General features: G+C 41.3%; 1 protein-coding gene across 7 annotated transcripts in view; it reads right to left on the bottom strand.

Annotated features, from left to right (window-relative positions):
* diaph2 (diaphanous-related formin 2) overlaps positions 1–20,458 on the bottom strand; it is a 391,722-nt gene that overhangs the window by 244,803 nt on the left and 126,461 nt on the right. For 5 of the 7 annotated variants that reach the window (XM_080502643.1, XM_080502645.1, XM_080502642.1 and 2 more), the window contains 7 exons: positions 18,406–18,516; positions 16,911–17,023; positions 13,608–13,724; positions 8,780–8,898; positions 7,052–7,116; positions 5,357–5,461; positions 1,706–1,768 (listed from right to left, as the gene is read on the bottom strand). In XM_080502643.1, coding sequence (XP_080358769.1) covers positions 1,706–1,768; positions 5,357–5,461; positions 7,052–7,116; positions 8,780–8,898; positions 13,608–13,724; positions 16,911–17,023; positions 18,406–18,516 — 693 coding nt within the window. The remainder of the gene's footprint in view (positions 1–1,705; positions 1,769–5,356; positions 5,462–7,051; positions 7,117–8,779; positions 8,899–13,607; positions 13,725–16,910; positions 17,024–18,405; positions 18,517–20,458) is intronic. The other 2 variants (XM_080502646.1, XM_080502644.1) reach the window with 1 other exon arrangement.

The following is a 20,458-nucleotide window of genomic DNA, read 5'->3' on the forward strand; positions in this document are numbered from 1 at the left end:
TATTAGTCAGCTGACAGAATTGTAATTATGCCCCGAGCCTGATAAGCCTGAATCTTTCAGCCCTTTGACATTCCCCTGCATGATCGCGCAAATGATGTACACAGGTAGGTGGTGACAATCTGGGGGAAACTGTTTTTCAAGAAAAAAGTTATGCAAATGCCACAATTACGGACGCCCTCACTCCGACAGGGTTTGATATTCTGAGCTGATTAGATGCTGGCTCCTACCATGAAGCGCTTCCACCAGCACTCCTCATTTCCACAACCAATTCCCCACTTATTTGCATTTTGCTTGGTTACTTGATTGTGTGGGTAAAATGTAATTGGCTTCATATTTAAAGACATTACGCAGTGTTTCATTACATAATGGCAGTGGTGGATTGTTTATTAGGGCTAAAATTAAAAAGGTGTTGGGCATAAGAGCTTCTTACACAGATTGCCCAGAGCCTTTTTAGAAAAAAAAAAAAAAAAAAAGGAAAAAAAAGGAAAAATCCACATCCAATGATTACATGTCTGTCAATCTCAAGCCCTCCGTGGCCCATTTTCTCTTTTAAGATTAATATGAGAGAACAGAAGCAAATTAGCTTCTAAATTAGAGCGCAGTTGTTTCCATACTGAGGGGTCCTCTGAGTCCGTATCTCTCTATCCACCTCTCTCTCAGATCCACCCTATAATAACAAGCCCAGCGTTGCATACAACTCCTGGGATCCAATACCACTGCCACTGGCATCTCTTCCTCCTTAGATATGAAAACAAACACGCCAGAAATGTTGGACAGTCTCGAAACACTTGTGGATTTTTCCATCAAATCACAACGGCACTTGTATCACTAATTCAAATGGGAAAACACTAGCATGGATGTTGTTGTACTGAAATTAGAAAGTAAATATTTACTTTAAATATTTAAAAATGTAGCGTGCAAAACCATGTTGAATAGTTGTTCGGATGACGTACAATTTATGTTCATTAAGCTTATGGAAACACCTCATAGTGAATTGTTCTCCACACCATGTGTGTATTTCTAAAGCGTGTCAAGTAGTCTGATTTGAATGTGTTTATACTATGTTACGATGGTGATACTTCCCGACTGGTGTTGCATCTTGCAGCCCATTTGGAACAGTGTGTGAAGTAGACAACAAGCCTAATACAAAATGTAACCCATCCAATGTGGATTCATATGCTTCTGGACTGAATGGGGAGGTCAGCGTGGCAGGCAATTAACTCTAATGTGATTAAATCTCTGCCCCAAATCTCATCTCTGATAGAAAAATTCAATCACAGACATTTACTTATGAAAATTACATTAACCAGGCAGGTAATAAGTGTGGTGAAACAGTCAAACAGCTGCGAAAATTACCACAGCTTCTAACTTATATTAGTTTGCCTCTATAAATGCCTTTAATACATTTCTAAATATATTATTTGTTTCTGTGGACTCACAAACTGGAAGGCAATCAGCATCATACCAAGTGTGATTCATACAATCTATTAATTAAACGTAGTATTTTGGTTCAAGATGCTTCTCCCAGCTTAACGAAATAGACATCAAATGGATTTAAGTTATTGGAAAGATAGCATGGTGTGATGCCGATATGCAGGGGGGAAATGACATGTTTGTATCCAATGTAGTTTTATGTATATTTGGATTTGTAGGTGACTAAATGTGAGAGTTTATGGAGGGCCGCACATGCAGATGGTACACCCACCTTGGCTTCAGATTCCCTGATGAGTCTCTGAGCCTCTTTGAGCCTCTCTTTTTCAATAGTTAACTGTGCAGATACCACACACACACACACACACACACACACACACACACACACACACACACACACACACACACACACACACACACACACACACACACACACACACACACACACACACACACACACACACACACACACACACCAGATTCATGCCATGGAAGAGCACACACCACAGCAGAAACAGGGGGCAACAAAGAGGAACAAATGGGGGGGGGGGGGGGGGGGGGGGGGGTTAGATGGTCAGAAGAAGAACACGAGTCCACAAGAACACATACAGTACTCACACCAAACACAGTACAACCAAAGGAACAGAGTTGATGACGACGGCAGTCCCGTGTTGTATTCCGCTTCTCTGATTGAGCCATTAGATGTGCAAAGAGGCAGAGTGTACTGTACTTTAGACCAAAAACAAGATGCAATCAATCTTCAAAAGGACACTGGTGTGGAACAATGGCTGCATGAAAGGGAAAAGGCACAGCATCGCTGACGGTTGGTGCACCTTCAAAAAAGCTTGTGGTATCTTGGGTTTTTTTTTCCCTCTCCACTTTCAGGCCCGGCAGAATACATTTCAGCTCAACATTCTCAGATGTGTGATGGCCATTGATTTCACCGTGCAGTCTTTGTTTTAGAAATGTACCCATTTTGCTTTGATATTTCACTCTGCGCAACCTGTGCCAAAAGGAAGCGGATGGGAGCATATTCCGCAGCAACAAATATGTAATATTTTTATGGAGTCCTTCCTACAGAAAACCTCTCACCATGAACTGTAGAGAGCTAAATATTTAATGTGTATAATGGAAAAGGAGATGGAGTCCTTTAGTTGGGTGCCTTAAAAAGAACTTTTGCTTCACGTGAATCTTGGAAAATGGAAGCAAAGTACAATATTTAAAGCAAAGAGAGATTGTATTTCAAACGTCATCTTCAGGGATTTGAACTTAGAAACTCTGTGATATAGAAGTTTTGAAGAACATACCATTTTGAGGAGGAAGCTCTTTCCACTCACATCTAAATCAAAACTCCTTATGCAGGGATAAACCTATGGCACGCTCAACAGTCTGACTGACTTTATCTCTAAACTGTCTCCACATAACAAAAAGCTTGGAGAAAAACAGGGAGTTACTCCACAGTGAGCTCTGCTGTCATTATCAGTTGAGTCAAATTCGATAATCAGTAAGAGTGGAAGGAAGTCTGGCAGTAAAAGACAGAGAATGTGGTCGACTTCACCTCCAGCTCCTCTGGGGGCTATGCTGGGTCAGCTACAAGACCGCCAGGTTGTTAAAACCTATTAATGCAATGGCGCAGAGTGTTCCAGTGTAGCTCTGCAGTGCTACATTATTCATCACATCCAGAGCCAATTCAATGAATAGTTTCCCTTTTTCCCCTGAATGGTTGCAAGCGAAGGTTTGGGGAAGGGTGGATGAGTTCCACTTTGTTGTGATTTCAATGTCCTTTGTTGATGTCTACAAGCAGAACCTCCACTCAACTCAATTGGGAGATAATCAAACAGACACATCAAACAGGCTGCTTGTTACAATGCCAAAGTTCCCAGAGAAAGACTCTCATTAAATGTTGTCGGTTCACAAACAAGGTGAAGAGAAGCGACTCGGGCATGCATGTGTTTTAATATCTGACAACATTTCGGCACAGCAGATGAAAGGTTAGGGTTCGCTCCCACTTCATTCATATTCAGTAAATCGGCAGTGATCGCAAAAGCTGCTTTGATGGACAAACTGAATGCGTGTCCTCACACCGATTTAAAGGTTCTGCACTCTCACGGTTAATGGCTTTTCTGCAGCGCTGTGTCAAACGTGGGAATAGGTTTGCAAAACACACTCTCAAAGCCTCGTCTTCCTCGGGTAGCAGAACCCCGGAGTCTCAGATTATGACACTGTTGTTTTGTGCATAAATGTGAACACCTGGCTCAAATCTGCTCGTTTTAAAGGATTTCAATAAACAGTACGAATTCTTGCTAAATCATCATCACTCAAATTAAATTAGAGACACAGTGGAAATTATCCTGAATATATTAAAATAGATCTGCATTTGAAATTAAGTCAATTAAAGTTCGATAGTCTGTCGTCCCCTGCTGTAAAAATGCTATAGTAGTTTATGTTTTGCTGCATCAGGGCAGTCTAAAGTCCATATGGCCTCATTCATTCAAGTTTCAGCCAAACAAATTATATGTTTCCCTGCTGAGGCTAATGTCTGCTGATGTGCGGCTCTCGAGCAGTAACTACTCTTTGAAGGAGCATTCAGACAAACAGAGGAAGAGAAGGTTTGACTCTCCAGGGCTCCTCTCCTCTACACTACCTGTTAATGCACCACACTCAGTCAGTCTTCAAAAGACACCGTCCAGCCAGGGGAGGGGATAACGTGTTATAGCGGGGGGAAAGGAAAAAAGAAGGAGAAGAAGAAAAAAAAACACTTGGAAAGGCAACATAAAAGCTCCGCCATGGGAAAGAGGCCACGCAAAGGTAACAAAACCTTAGCCAAAGAAAGACAGAGCAAAAGGGGAGAAGAAGCCAAAGCAGATGAAGCAGGTGGAGAGGAGCAGTTGGACCGGATGGTTTCATTAAAATGGGGCACAGTGAGTTGTAGAATGGTGAATGGGGCGGCAGTTGAGGTTTACATGCAGGCAACGATTGGTGACCCAGCATGTGGCCATATGATGTGTGAGAGGGACAGAAGTTGCACAGAGGAAAGTGAAGTCAGTTTGGCCGGGACAGCAGCCAAAGTTCGACCAACAAAGCAGCAGTTGTGGTCTAAAGAACCTTTTCTAAAGTACTTAAGTAACCACACATTGCAACTCTGAAAACTCACTGTTATTCTTGGACCACATATGCAGCCGCACTTTATCAGAGGTGCCAACGCCAACAACAAGAGATGAATGTTTGAAGGGAAAAAGCCATTTTTGATGCGGATGTAGCTACACCATCTTTCAATGCTGGCTTCTATTAAATTTCCCTATCCAGGGAGGCAAACTGCCCTTTTGTCCCAAGGTAGTACTAAAGTGTTTGAAATTGGGTTAAGGGGGAAATAGCAGTCATTTTCTGTGCTCAAAATGGAGGGTTTTGCCTGGGAAGAAATGATTTGGAGGCCAGGAAAAGAAATGCAATCCATCTCTGTGATGATAGAATTTCATAGGAAAAGCTTCAATAGAGCAATTTGCCCACATAAAGAGCTACAACTTAAGAAGGAGATTGACCCTTTATTAAATCAAATGTTCTTGCATGGATGATAACTCCCACTTACAGCAAATTCACATCTGTAAGTGGGGTGGAAAGGAATCGTCCGGACCAAATCGAACCATTTTTCGAGCAGCGCCAGTTCTTCTGGAGGAAATGACTTTTAGAAAAATATTTTTATGTGTTTGACTGATGGGTTTTATTTGTTTCTTTTTTAAAGAAAATCTCCAATTAAGAGGATTAAAAGTTCCCTGAAAGTGGCTTTAGATGTTACCCAACTTGGTTTTCCTGTTTCTTGGTTTTTTGGTTGGTTTTTTTTCCGGGGAAACACACAAAACACAAAAGTTCTCTGGGGGGGACACAGCATCGCTTGGTGGTGAAGTGGGATTTGTCATTCTGGATTTACCTGGGACTCCAGAGCCTGGATCTTCCCCTCCAACTCTTTGATTTTCTCTTCCTTCTTTTGAGACTCGGCCTGCGCCTCCTGCCGAGCACTGAACTCCTCATCAAACTGTTAAAAAAAAAAAAGATATAAGTATGTCTTTGTGCAGATAACAAACACGTGTACACAGATGTAAACACGCACATACAGGTTGGTGAGCGGCAGGGTGTCTCCAGAGATTGGCCACGGGGCACATCAACAGACAACAAAACACGCTGTCACAGGCTTTCCAGACGATTTCTATTCATAGCATTTGTAGCCCTAGAGCCCTGTTGTCCTTTGTCTTTGTTTCAGGCCTGGCTTTCATGTAAGTTGATGGATATAACCTTTGCAGAAACCAAGCCATGTCACTACAATGACTTCACTGGCCCAGCGGGGTGCATGGTGGGACGATAGGACGCGCTTCTTAAGAAAAAAGCATTCCCAGGACCCCCAGTGGCGTTGTGTGACAGTCGTAATGAGGCTCCGTAAACATACGTTATAGCGCTGAAAATAACATGCGCGGGGGGTGAAATCGTAAACTTTATTTCTCTCATATGAGCAAAGCTGCAATCCATCGAGCCGATCAAGGAAGTTAATGAATTGCAATTAAAAAAAAAAATTTTTTAAAGTGGGAGGCCCATAAAAGTGGAGCCTAAAATATCTGAACTTCAATATGAAAACAGTGTTCACATAAAGAAGCTGTCTGCTAAAGAAAAAAAGGACTTAGCCTATCGCAGATATTGGAGGAGCTGTAGGGAGAGTGCCTCAGGCCACTATATTTTTTTTTAGAGCTGCGAAAGAATGCAAACATTTGAAAAATCATAGAGGCAATTCTCAGGGAACATGTCCCCTATGCATGTGAAATCACTGTCTGAGTGACCTGCCGGTGAGAAAATGACAAATACCTCCTCGAAACCTTAACTGTAGCAGCAAAAAAGAGGCAATCACATATAACTGTCTTCAAAGTGACCCCGTTTCAACAACAGGCTGAAAATTATTAAAGAGACTCATGGAATGGAGAAACGGACTTTTCTTTTGCGACTGAATGGAGCTGTCCATTCAACTTCCTCTACACTGATTTATCCGGCTGGAGGGTGTCGATCCCAGGTCAAAGTGAGTGAGGGCAGGCGGTGTACACGACGGGTCACCAGCCCATCTGTCTGCCAGCTTGTCCACCCTGCATTTATTCATCCATAGTCTGCTGGGATCGGCTCAAGCACCCCACAACAAGTTGGATAAAGTTGTATTGAAGATGGATGGGATGGAGTGCACCAATAAATTAGAAACACACAAACAAAACAAAAAACCTCCTTTCTCTTGCAGAAAAAAACCAAAAATCCCAGTAACTATTTGGTTGAATCTGTAAAAACTAAACAGTGATTGGAGTAAAGCTAATCTCTTGGACATTTGGCAACAAAATAAATAAATAATAATGAAAATCGGATATTAAAAACACTGAGTCTAAATAAGTGTGCCCCGGTATAGTGCACAAATAAGTATACATCAGAACATCGGTATTGATTCTTGTAATGCTGATACGGATCATGTAGCATCACAGCCAGGTATTGATCAGGGCATGGACAATCGATAGCTTGTCTGGGAGCTCCGAGGAAGACAAAACTTTCCTGATGGGCGCCGGCCAACCAAGGGGGTCTGTTGGAGTGACTAATGCCTCACCTTTTTGGAGTACTCCACGGCCTTCTGCTCACTCTCCTCAACCTTGGCTTTATCCACACACTGATCTACAAGACAAAGACATCCACAGTCAAAACAAGCTTCAAAGACACGGTGCTGCACTACGAACCTCCAGACTGAGAGCGGTATCTTGCTTTGAAATCACATTAGAGCTTTATTCAACCTCACCAAGCCTGTTTATTCTGAGAGGTGTCTGAAAGTGCCCCTAACCCTTTATTAGGCCACATGTCGTCTGTAAATGTATGACAATCATGACTTAGACTATTAAATAGTTGTGCAAAACAATGAAGTGAAGTGCTGCTGCTGAGTTTTTGCCTCTTTACTTTTATCCAGAAACATGCTTGGAAATAACATATACATCTTCAAATATACACCCAACGATTCTAGGAATTCACATTTAGTGTCTGTTTTGACAAATGATACATTTTATAGTAAAGAAGTGGTACACAATGCGTTATAGTTGTCATGTAAAACAAAACCGAGTTGTGGTCTGAGCCGGACGCCGCCGCTGTGCCATCATTTTCCCCATTACTTCTCTAAACGCACATCATGGAATAGAGCTGGTAAACAGATATCAAGAGATATGCAAAACTTGATGCAAAATAGAGTTTATTCTCGCACAGACATAAACCAGTCAGATCATGATCGAGACTGACTAACGTGCCCTTTTCCTCGTTCATATGCATCTGACATTCCATACATAGTGAGACGGCTCTCGTCTCATCTCCAAAAAGGAAAGCGCCTGGCCTTTCTGTAAATAACCACAACTTTTAAGGCAAGGTGGTAACTCGAGTCTACTTTTTTATGTCTGTTTTCTACTTTATTTATTATTTACCTATGTTAACCCGTCAAATGCATACACCCATATAAAACGCCCCTCAACATAGTTAATTAGTAAAAAGGCTTTGTTTTGAAAAATGATATGTAACTGACATACAAAGGACTTTTTTTTACCACTGACTACAAATTCTTATTGGGGTTGATGTTGATGCGCGCCATAAATAAGCTAATCATGTTTCAAGTTACTAACATTTCAGGGCCTTCCAAAATATACATCTCACGTTAAATTATATTTGCTGTCACCATCATGTGTTTAAACCCCACTTGAATTAGTAGATGATAAATGGCAGAGTTCACACAATATGTAACACACGTTCCCCGGATGGTTTAATGCAAACGCAATGTGAATTTTTAATAAAAAGGGTTGAAATCTGCACACAAATGTGAATCTGACAACAGACAATAAGATGGTTCACTTTAATAGCAAACAAGGTGTCGGTGGCAGGAGTGAAGGGAATTTATTTATAACTGCTGCTGCTCAGATGTCAAAACTTTTAATGACTGTTGAGTCAGAGATGTGTTATTCAGACAACTCAGATAGACAAAGCGGTGTTATTTATCTATTTACTTATTTTCATGGGTCTGTAAGAAAATATATAATATTGTGCATTTCTCCCACAAACACAGCTATAATATATCTGAGATTACTGAACCAGATTACATCCATTAATCATCAATAATTAGATTAGATGGCACGTTGCACTGGGGGATCTCTAGGGGGATTTGAGATGTAAATGACAAAGACGTTCCCTGCAGAAACACTTAACTAATTGAGGAAAAACTGTTTCATCTAAATATTCAATTTCATAAACAGACATTCATCTCTAATTCGAGTCTATTGTGTGAAATGAAAAACGATGAAATATTTACCAATAAGTTGGGTGAAATCCACATCTAGCCGTTTGCTGTAGCCAAAGTCCGGATCCATGCCATTGCGGTGTAAGACCACCTGAGACACGCATTCCTCGATCACCTTGTAGTACTGGGGCCTTGAGGTTGGGAAACAACGCAGGGAAATTAGACGAGGCACAGAAAGAGACGAGCGACACAAACTCTACAAGGCTAATTAACCACAAATGATTCTCTTATCCAAGCTAGAGGTCACAAAATGCCATGTCAAAAAGGGTGCTGCTGCAGAAAATAGGCACCCCATTAAATTCGATCACCTGCATCACCCCCATCGTGAAATTAGCAGATTAATGGGTACACACAACCCAAGTATGTGTTAGTCTGTCCGCTTCAAGGTGACGGACGATAGTCAAGGCTACGCTTGCCCTCTTGCATAATTTGCAATCATCTTTGCCAATTAGAGCGACCATAAAAACTGAAATGTAAATCTAATCAGTGTAATGTGTGTAATTGAAAGCACAATGACCGGGAAAACATGTCAGCCAGTTAGAAGTGTGACTGAGAGCCCGGTTGCTGTCGAGCAGGGTCTGCGAATCAACTGCAAAGTCCAATTCCACCACACAGGTTGGTATGTGACCTTTTCTCTGTAACATTATCAACTTTAATTGCAAGTGACATTTAGCAAATACAATGCCAGCTTAAGCTGAGCTCCACACCAGGAAATAATTATTTTCTAAGCTGACGTTAACCAGAAGTTTAAATTCACCACAAAAACAGATGCTTGTTTTTTGTTTGGATTTTCTTCTTCTTTTTTGATCTATATTATGTGTCTAAAGACTCACAAAGATGCTCACAAATTGGCTCTAAAATAAAAAGCATAAAAATACAAAGAACCAACAAAGTTGAGTGAGATATTGGGTGTCAGCAACTAGTTGTATTACTTTCATTCATTTGAGAAAAAAGTTACAATACTGATCATAATACCCTCAAATCTAAGGTTTGAATGCATTAGTGTCATATTAACCTTTTAAGAAGCTTTGTTAAATAACATATGTTGCAGGCACAGTGTGAAACTCAGCACAAAATTCCAAATACATCGTCAGATTATGTACATTTAATTTACATAATGTCTGCATTACTTCATAAAACTTTCTCTACAATGTCCTACTTTTCTATATAATTCTACTCAGCAGACTTACCACAGTATCTGAGGTATGTTTGAGAAGGTTTTATTTTTATTTTTTTTACCTGCGTTAGATTGTCCACTTGGTTTATTTGATGAATAAATGAATATCAGACGATGCCCAAAAGCCTGAGATTTTATGACAACTTTGATCCAGATAAGGAGCTCGGAGTGAGATCAAAGCGCAGCCGTCTGACGACTCTGCGTGAAAGCATCGGCGGGAACATTAACATTGCTAAAATGTAGTAACTGATTTTGGCAGGCACAACTGTGAACAAAGTGTCGGTTGCCAGGTGGGTGAATTTTGTTCTGAAAGACTGAAAGAAAAACAAAAAATAATAAATCACGGGGGGGTGGCGGTGGTTACATATTCTAAGCATGTATGTGATGAAGACTGCTCTGTAACGATCAAACACAGGAAGGGAAAAAAGTTTATTTCTGAGACTCTAACTGTTGCCTTTAAAATTCAAAGGCTACATTCTGGTGGTGCCTTGTGGGTGGACAGACCGCATCATGTTAGGAACAGAAAAAAATAAAATAAAAATAAAAATAAAAATCAAAGACTAGAAAATTCTGAGCCAAAGCAAATAAGAATATATCAGCATTTAGGTGCACTGTTTTGAAAGCATGAAATGCCATACATTAAGCCTGAGCTGGTGGATTCGCCCACTCATGACTGGAACAAGCTACTGAAAGCTCACACATCGCCCTGCGTGGCTTAAGCGCCGTGGCACTCAGCTTACAACTGTCACCAATGTACAGCACGTTATTATCTCAATAAGCCGCCCTATTTTCCCTCCGTCCTCCATCCTCCGACGCCACCAAACAGATATGGGCTAGGCTGGCGATAACTGGAGACGGAGAGAGTGACCCAGAACTGTCAGGTCCCTCCACAGTGAGCGGGGCTGGGCTCCAGAAGCAAGCATATGTCCCCTGCATCACTCCCCACCTCTTCTTTTACTCTGGCACCTTCATTTCTTCCAGTGATGGCTTGCAGTGCGGCACAGCCCCAGCTACTTGATCCAGCTCTGCTCCATATAACCAGTGTAATCCCCATATCACCCGGCTCCAAAAGAGCAGATCTGCTCTATATTTGCTGGGTGGGTTTGATGTGCTCCCATTCATTAGGCTTGCAGTGAGAGATTAATTATCAAAAATAAACCAAGCCCCGGAGGGTTAGAAAACAAATAACGTGTAAGGACAAATTACAGTAGACAGAGCAGTTACCCACCACAGACATTCGTATTATTAGAATAGCAATTATAATATTTAATGAATTAGCATTTAATATTGTTATTTAAAGGATGGATCAAGGTACCGAGACGTTTCAAATAAATACAATGGCAGCAACAAGTTGGTCTCATACTTCAGATACGATATAATGAGTACACATGCATTCCTTTGATCATGAAGCCAAACCTTCACACAGCACAACCTCTGCTAAGACTGCCAGCATTAAATGATTTGAACTGGAACCACACAATGCTATCCCACCTCCCACGTTGTTTTTGTTTCATCTCGTGGAAAAGCAGTATCTGTGCTTTACGACTGCACATTCACCCACTTTTAAACGCAACCTGGAGAGCTGGCAGAGACAGGAGGGCAAAGAAAAAAAAAAAAAAAAAAAAGACAAATAGTATCTATTGGAAATAGCTGCATGCACTGTAGTACTGCATCTTCCATCATCCTAAATCCACAGTAGTGATATATGGAAAATAAAATGCCTCAGTCATCATGCTCTCCTTGTGTTAATGCTTGGAGGCACAAAAGTGCTTGATACTCCTTGCATTTGCGATGAAGGAGGGAAAAGGAAAAAGAAAATATAAAAACATCAAGAAAACACTTATAAAAATACCATTCGTCTTATTTTTTCTTGAGAATTGGTACTGATCCTTTCTCATTCCTGGCTTATAGAGGCGGACATGGACACTGGAGCAGAGGTGGACATGGCAACACTAGATGGTTAATGTGAATTCTATTTCTCACTTCCTCTGTATAGATGAAGAATACATAATTCATAACTGCAAGGGAACAGCAACTTGTCTACCGTAAATTCATCTTCTTCCACTCATCCTACGTGCATCTTCAAACTTTCTTTTTAGAGTTTTATTTCCTCAAAAAGGTCTCTGACAAAAGTGTCAGATTTATCATTGTCAGTCCGTTCAGATGGGTGGTGACCTTCCATCACCGCCGCTGACACAATGACGGAGCACAAACTCCACCATTTAAAACCCATTAATAATTCTAAATAACCAAACGTAACTTATTTGATCATTTATTACTATTATCTATTCTGTTTTAGCTTTAAAAAGTTTTTGTTACAAAATAAGAGCACGCCATTCTTGTGCTGCAGACTAATTGTGGCTGCAGGCTATTTTCAGTCTGCAGTCCAGCATTCCAGAGTGTGATATACTGCACAGCCACCATGCATCTAATGAAGGGTGTGGCAGAGGTCAGTGAGGCACTTCTTCCATGCAGGATAAAGTAACGAGGCTTTCTTTTTAACGTTTTTTAACTCCCATCTTTACTTCAAGCTCAGCAAATGCAAAGCAGCGAAAGGTCGAACACATCAATTCTCAGTACAGAACCACAACTTCACAATTACAGCTACAGCTTGTTTTTTTTTTCCCAACTAGCACAGGATTTTTTTTTTTTTTACAGAAAAAATAAAGCTCTGTTGTTAGAAGAAAGTAGATTAAAGGTAACTACAGATAAAATAGCTTTTGAAAAGTGTGGAAGGGATGGAGGGATTAAGGAAATGTTGACAGCATTTGCCTCGTCAACCACGCCCATTTCAAATGTCTTACCAATCACGCGACAAAAAAAAGTTTCACTGAGATGATGTGTCGAGAAAAGGTTAAGTCAAGACCAAACAATCACATCAGTCTGTTCTTGCCGAGTATATATAGACATTAAAGACACAGCAGAGGGTTAAACTTTATCCAGTTGATTATTGATATTTACGTATTTCAAGAGAGAAAATGTTGGATTTAATAACATTTTATGAACTGCACCTTACATGTGCAAGTTGGGTGTGCATTTACATTATTTGGCAGTGTGCCATAAGAAGGAGAAAAAAAACTGTTTTCGAATAATTATTTGGCACAGATTAAGAGAGGAAAAAGAAACATGTCCATTCAGGCTGTATAGAAACTGAAAACTGGAGTCTTGAATCTGTCAGAGATGAGGACGTGATAATGATTACAATTTGTAGCCAGTAAATCACGATTGTGTGGCACTTCATTTCTTTGTCATTTCAACATTGCATGTCATTTCCGGCGGGACGGTTTGGATCCTCTGGCAGACCCGTTTTGGACAATGGGCCATATGTTTGACTGCCACTTGTGTCTCAGCTCCATGAAGTTTTAGAAAACAGACATTTAACAGATTTTTTATTTTCTTTTAACGTGAAGATTTAACCTGGATTTCAAGACTGTAGGTCAAGCACAGACAGACCAACCGACAAACCCACAGGGCCAGTGAGATAACAACAGCTAACAAATAAATTCACAGTGATGCATGAGCTGCTTTTTTAGATCTCTTAATAAAAATCAAAAAGCCTAGAAGCTTTAAAAAAATACAAAAAAAAATACAAAAAAAGAGCTCTATGAGGTCATGAGCCAATACGAGACTGTAGACTGTTAAACCCACAGCAAAGGTACTTACCTGATGTAATAGTCATTCCTGATGAGCAATAGGTGCTGAAGGATGGACAGGAAGTACGTCTCTGAGCCAGTGTCTCTCACCATGTTGGACAGGAGATGGTACACCTCACTCATATCAGTACAGGAGCAGCGTTAAGAAAAACAACTTTTCCCAGTTCAGTTTTTAAAGTTTTGTCTTAACTTTGCACTTGAGGTTAATCTGCAGAGAAGACACCCAATTTGAGTATATTATCCACATGCATTCATCACCTGTAAACATTTCAAATTGTATTACTTGTCTTTTTCATTAGCAGCATTTGTTTTCCTCGGTACTGGAGCTCAGGCTGTCTGACAGGTATCACATTGCAAAAGCAAACAGAGATGTGATTCCTCTTATTCACTCACTCTCAGGGGAGCTAAAGCAGTATAAGCAGTGGAGTCGAGGAGAGGAGAGGAGAGGAGAGGAGAGGAGAGGAGAGGAGAAGGACTGGCGATGAAGAGCGCTCCCTGTGGTTTACCTGTAACTCAGCACCTTTCAAGATAGAGGAAATTAATTGTGTGAAAAATGTGCCAGTCTGAATGTTAACTGATGGGGATCCAATCATTTACAAGGCAAAAATATGGCTGAGGTTCAAGCTCTCAGATTGAAGCTGACATGTGCTCAGGAGCAAAAATTCTAGTTATTAAATTTGCAAAAGCTATTGATTATGTGTCTTCGGTTTGCTTTCCCCGCGAGGAAGTAGTGATGGCTTTGACATCTAAAGATGTTAAATCTGGCTGTCTTACTTTTTATTCTGTGTGTATAAACATCCTATACCATGAGAGGACTTGTTTCCAATGGTATCGTTGAAGATGTGTCTTACTCTGGGAGGAGCTAAATATTTGATGCTGGAATTAAGTAACAATGGATGAACAACACTCTCTGGCCATTCATTATGTTCAACAGTCGTGCGAGAAAGTTTGTTTTTCTTTTTAATTTTGGCTGAGGTAAACACAGACCATTCGGTAGAACTAAATGTTAGCTTTCGAGGTTTTATAATATACCGAGAGGTGCTTCCACTACGTCATCCTATTAAAAGACATGAGAGGTGAAGGATGTCAAGCAAAACTGGACATTATCATCTTCAGACAGAGTCATGTGAGATACTAAATGTGTGCCTACTGGAGTGGCCAGTGAGTGTGTTACACAGAAGGACATGTCCATTTGTAAGGAAAGGTTAATTATAAGAAAAAATATTAGATTTGTGTTTCAAAGACATATAATTGTGTTGTGAAACTGCAGATTTTATGCTGTGAAAATCTGAGGAAAAAGTGGTGTTGATTTAATTGGTTGCTTAAAAATATAGATTTTCCCTCACACAACATTTCAGGTACGTGTAAAAATAAAGAAAATGGTAGATTGTGCTGTTAAAGCTTGCAAACACTGGGATCTCGATGATGTGTGGTAAAATATTTACACAAAGCAGCACACTGACAGGAATGATATCCATTGACATTTGCAGCCCACATATCACCATATGTTCTATATCCCTGTCTTCCTGATGCTGCTATAGACAATAACACACTGACATGCGCATGCAAAAGGCTGATTTATGGTGGGGAGTTGTGGCTGTGCTTACTATCATCTATACACAACGATCTGTAGGCGCTGCAGTTGGAGCGGATCGATTCTTTTAAATACTGTTTGACACATTTCTTATTAATTCCAACAATGCCTGTAATTAAACTCCTACCCCGTATCAAATGTTTAGAAAAACAGGGATGGGAATACTGACTCCTCTAAAGTATCATTTCCCTCCCTTGCATTAGCAGCGTATGAAGCCTGGGAGAATTACCAATCCTGTGAGATTCAATTATAGCCTCACCACAGCGGCATTTGAGAGGACATGAGAAGGAGCTCACACTGGGAAACTATCCAAGTAGCTTCATCTATCACTAAACTGCAGACATAAACCTAATGTAAAATGCCAATCTACTCAATGGCAGCTACTCCACGCTCTCTTTCCTGCTTTCTGTCTCCCTCTCCCTCTTCCCTCTCCCGCTCTCTCTCTCCAAATAATGAATAAACATGAGTGGCAGGAGAGTGTGATGTAGGCCAGTCAGTGGTGGGGTCAATCAATCACCATTCCACAGCTCATTAATATTTATTAGGGGCCTGGAGTCACCTCCTCGGCACCTGGACCTGCGCCGGACACAGAGGAGATGAGCCACTTCAGGTTAATATTCATGAAACTATCGGGAGAAACAAGACACATATGCGATGCTCACGTAGTGGGAGCATTATCTGTGTGGCGTGATGCATACAGCTGCGTGTGTGCATGTGGGGGTGTGGGGGTGTGTGTGTGTGTGTGCTCTGCAAGCCGAGAGACAGAAAGGAGCCCATCCCTCCGAGATCAATACCACATTGTCCTTGGAAACAAACATTGGGACCTCTCATTGGTGAACCTGCTCAAGCACATCATTAATCTGGGTGCACTTTTCTTTCTTTTTTTCTTTAACTCTCTCTCTCCACCTTGTCTCCACACACACATCCACACTTCCACGACCTCCTCTCCTCAGCTACATGTGTCAACAGGAACTGTCACTCAGCAGCAGTACTTTGCACCTGTACAAGAACTGAGGGGTTTGGTGGAAGAAAAAGGTTGTGGGAATGAACATCTGCATAACAATGTCATGAGTCTGGTTCGCCTGCTCACAATGTCAGCCATTCATACATAGCCTCGGAGAAGATTTGTCAATTATTAAAAGGTTCTTTTTCTGGGATGCTTGAAGAAGTTTTCAACTTGGGACTGAATTACTCTTCTCTTAATAACTTCCACTCAGAATGTCAAGAGTGCAGTGGACATCCGCAAAGGTCAAAAGTTACCTTTACCGAAACAAGAACTGACAATACTTAGACAGAATAAAACTCACCCATATCACACCAAATATGGCATTTAAAATTGTCAAGTGCCTGCATCGCATGATAAATAGTGAGACTATCTTGGACATGCCAATGTGATATCCCCTTCTTGAGCCTACAGTCCTCTTTAATCCAATACTAACAGTCGAGAGACTAAAATGAAAGTGGAAAGGAGCTTGAGAGGAGGAAGTAAATAAAGAGAAGAGTTAGAGGGTCAGAGGTTAAGATGACAGGGTTATTTACCTGGTACAGTCATATATTGTGCTCTGGCTCCTCTAATCCCTCTCTAATGAACAAAGCCACGAGGGGGCTTTAGCCGATAACGCTCAACCAAAACCACAATATACGCTCATCTCATCCCTCATTGCTAGGTATGCAGCCCTCTTCATCTGTATTCACACGTGAGGAGGATGAAAAGGATATTCCATCTCAGCGCGGATGTCATCCAGGCGGTGGGAGAGTTCAATCGAGTCCTCCTCCTTGTTCTCGTTGAATACCCTCAGCTGGATGTCGAGCTCCTCTGTCTCCTTTAGCTCCTACAAAATGTTAGGTGTACAGTGGATAGTTGCGAGAGTGTTATAACTTTATAAAAGGTCATCGTCCAGTGTAAATTATGATAAACAGTACCAACGGGATGCAGTGTGTAACAATTTAGAGCCGTAGTCTTGGAGCTGGATAATATTGTCACCCTGCTCTATATTACTGTTAGGTGGATCTATTTGAAAAATCTGTGGCTCCCGAATATTAGTATCCTTGTTCCAGCTGGACAGAAAACAGGGAACTGAGATGCCCTGAACCTTCTCACTAAGTATTCCAGACGGTCCAGATTCCTGCACACCTGTTCCAGCCACAAGGGGCTACTGGGGCTGCTCTTTAGCTCTTCTCTATGAATCACCTGCAGCAGAGTTTACAGACAGAGACAGGGCCAAATGTAACCCAATTTCTGCAGGTATCAATCACCCTGCACCGTTTTTCTGGGTGCACCATCTGTCTTCGGCAAGAAACACTTGTTCGGAGGTGCACAATGGCACAGAAAAAAACAAAGGGGGGTAGCAGTAGAAGAGGAGGAGAGCCAAATACATGCATCAAGGACTTTAAGTACAAAACAAATCATACTTTCTGTTTCGCAGAGTTCACTGTTTCTTTGCCAACAGCTACAGCGACTCCTGAGCATAACTCATAATTAGATGAAACAGAGTCACTTTGAGTGTCGGCAGTAAAAGCGGTAAATGTGGCATTCATAAATGACTTTACACTGAGAGCCTTCCATATCGGGGGGCAGAATTGAAGATAATTAAAGTAATGACAGTAATAATCAACAGGAGCAGCTGGGATGACTTATTAACAACTGGCTCCGTGACATGTTCACCCCACTTGCGACAAATGAGAGCTTGAGTGATGAGTCGAAGCCGGTTTGCCTTCGGCTCATGTGAAGATGTGTAAGGTTGCCAATGATGATGCCTGTGAGATGAGGTGTTAGCACTCCATCACATTTGGCGCAAGCTTCCACGACTACTAATTCAATCAAATACAATTATTCTTACTTGTATCAGATGTGTGATGTGAGTCCTTTGATTGACTGAAACGTATTTAGTGTTTAATCATGGCTTTGATTGACATGTGCAAATCTAATGTTGACAACCTTAAAGCAGGCAAATCGCCGTGACAGGGTCTCAACAGTAACTTGAACTAAACCTACCTCCTCTTGTGATGACAAAGACATCATTATCCATCACCATGTTCTAAATTAGCATACGCTTACTATACAGTCCAGATTTAAATACCTGATTTATCTGATTTCTCTGGCCCGACTAAACAAGGTCAACGTCTTGGGACATATTTTCAAGGCAAAATCAGCAAATCATGATTCGTGCGTGGAAATAACACAACCTTTGTCTCGGCTAGTCTGATAACTCACAGGAAGGATCTTCTTGAGGCCACATCTTAAAAATTCATTGCGTAGATGTATCCGGAAATCCAGGTCATCGGGGGAGGTGACCAGGGCATTGATCAGCTGCATGCAAGCAACCTGCAATGCATACACACAAAGATAGAGAAAAATGCAGAATCAACAAAAGTCATGCAGAAGAGATCGAGCTAAAAAACATCACTTTAAAATAAATTGTGTGGAATATGTCACATCAATATCGGTCTTGAGGTCATTGTTTGCTGGTCCTCTGATGTCTCTTCTCAAGAGCCAATGTTGAGAAAGATATCTCAGTAACAAGAAGAGAAAGACAAAGGCAGAGAGACCAGGCCACACAAAAAGGGCAAGAGCACAGTTCTCGCCTGTCTATAGACTTGATGTGCATTATTAATGGATTCACCGGGAAAGAAAAAGCTTTAATGTGTGTTTGTGTGTGTGCTGGGTGGGTGGGTTGATGTGGGAGTTGAAGAGGAAATCACTGATGAATTATAATGAGTAGTAAGGTGTTTCAGGGGAGTAGGCTGTGTAAAAGATAGTAGTCCTTGGACAGGCAATCAATATCAGGCTGGAGGATTCCCGTGATGATGGGAAACGCTGCCTCCTGAAACCTTGAACCTGGACTGGTATTGATACGAATCACAACAATGCGGATTCTCTGTGGTGTCATGGGTCGTAATGATGGTCTTACAAAAAAATGTGTGCGTGGACGTATGGGGATAAAGGAAATGGAATAAGCAGCAGGAAATTGTCAAATACAAATATTCCAAAACTCTCAAGTTTGCACTGAGTGAAAAGCACTGTGGTAGCTGCTCGAAGATTAAAGCACTCATTTTCCCTGTCTTTTACGAGGAGAATTCAAACAGCGTAGCGAGAAATGCATGTGTATCCAGTTGCAGAGTGAAAATGCAGGGGGACTGTATGATGCACACGGTGCCGCGGATATTCTCTTGGGAGAGCACATGCTGGTTGCATTAAAAGATGCCACCAGTGCCAGAAACATGGCAGGCTGCTTCGTGTTTGAGAAGAAGCTTGAGGGCCTCGAAATAAGATCTGTGCACTGAAACCTGACATTTTACTGTATCCACCAGAGGCCAGACACATAAAAGAAACTCCACCAAATCTTCACAGAACTTATGTGAGTGAGGAAAGCCACGGAGCTCATGAAAAATTCTTTCACTTCTCCTGCATACAGATTGATACTTACATCAAGCACCTCAGACATACCTCAGCTATGTATTGTGGAACGGGAAGCAGTGTGTGTGTGTGTGTGTGTGTGTTACAATCTGTGTAAGGCTTAGAGAAAAGCGGTGATGGCACAGGGAGGGGCTCCAAACACCGTAATTAAAAGTGGCACAGCAGCCGGGACATTTCTCAAGTTGAAGTTGGGAGTTTCTCTCGTGCTCAGTAGACGAGTAAAGACTGAAGTAGGGTAAAAACACATTTTAATCACATTAGCGGAGTGTAGTTCTGTAGCCCATCACAGGTTTTGGATAAAAAGTCTATTAATTTCCCCGAACCCCCTGCATCAGCAAAGCATTTTAATTTACTTCACAATTAGCGGGGCTTCATTTCATTAATGGCAAAATTTAAAGGAAAAACAACAGCCTCCTAATAAAAGAATATCTACTTTCTCCTCCAGCACCCGCCTCATCAGTTTCCTTCATGACTTTTCCTTCATGACTTTTCAATCCCTGCAGCTAAACTAATTCCTTAAGTAATCCCCCGCTTTTGGCTTTGCGAAAAACACATTTTAAGTGGTGGTGTTGTTACTGCTATTATGTAGTTTTCCTTCTGCTGAGGAAAAGTAGTGAAAATGAGGAGAGGTGTAGCACTTCGGTTGCCCTTTCACACGGATTCCTCCGAGACCTAACTTGACAGCAACATCAAAAAAAAAAAAAAAAAAAGCAGGGGGAAGTATTTGTAAGATGTGAGAAAAAAACAAGCAAGGCGGTGAAAGTAGGAGAAAATGTGAGCAAGTAGGAAGGAAGACTCGAACCGTAGAGGAGCTCAAGACCATTTGTTGTGTGTGTGGAGGGGATTTGGC

Source organism: Blennius ocellaris (assembly GCF_963422515.1).
Source record: "Blennius ocellaris genome assembly, chromosome: 9".
Taxonomy (NCBI): Eukaryota; Metazoa; Chordata; class Actinopteri; order Blenniiformes; family Blenniidae; genus Blennius; species Blennius ocellaris.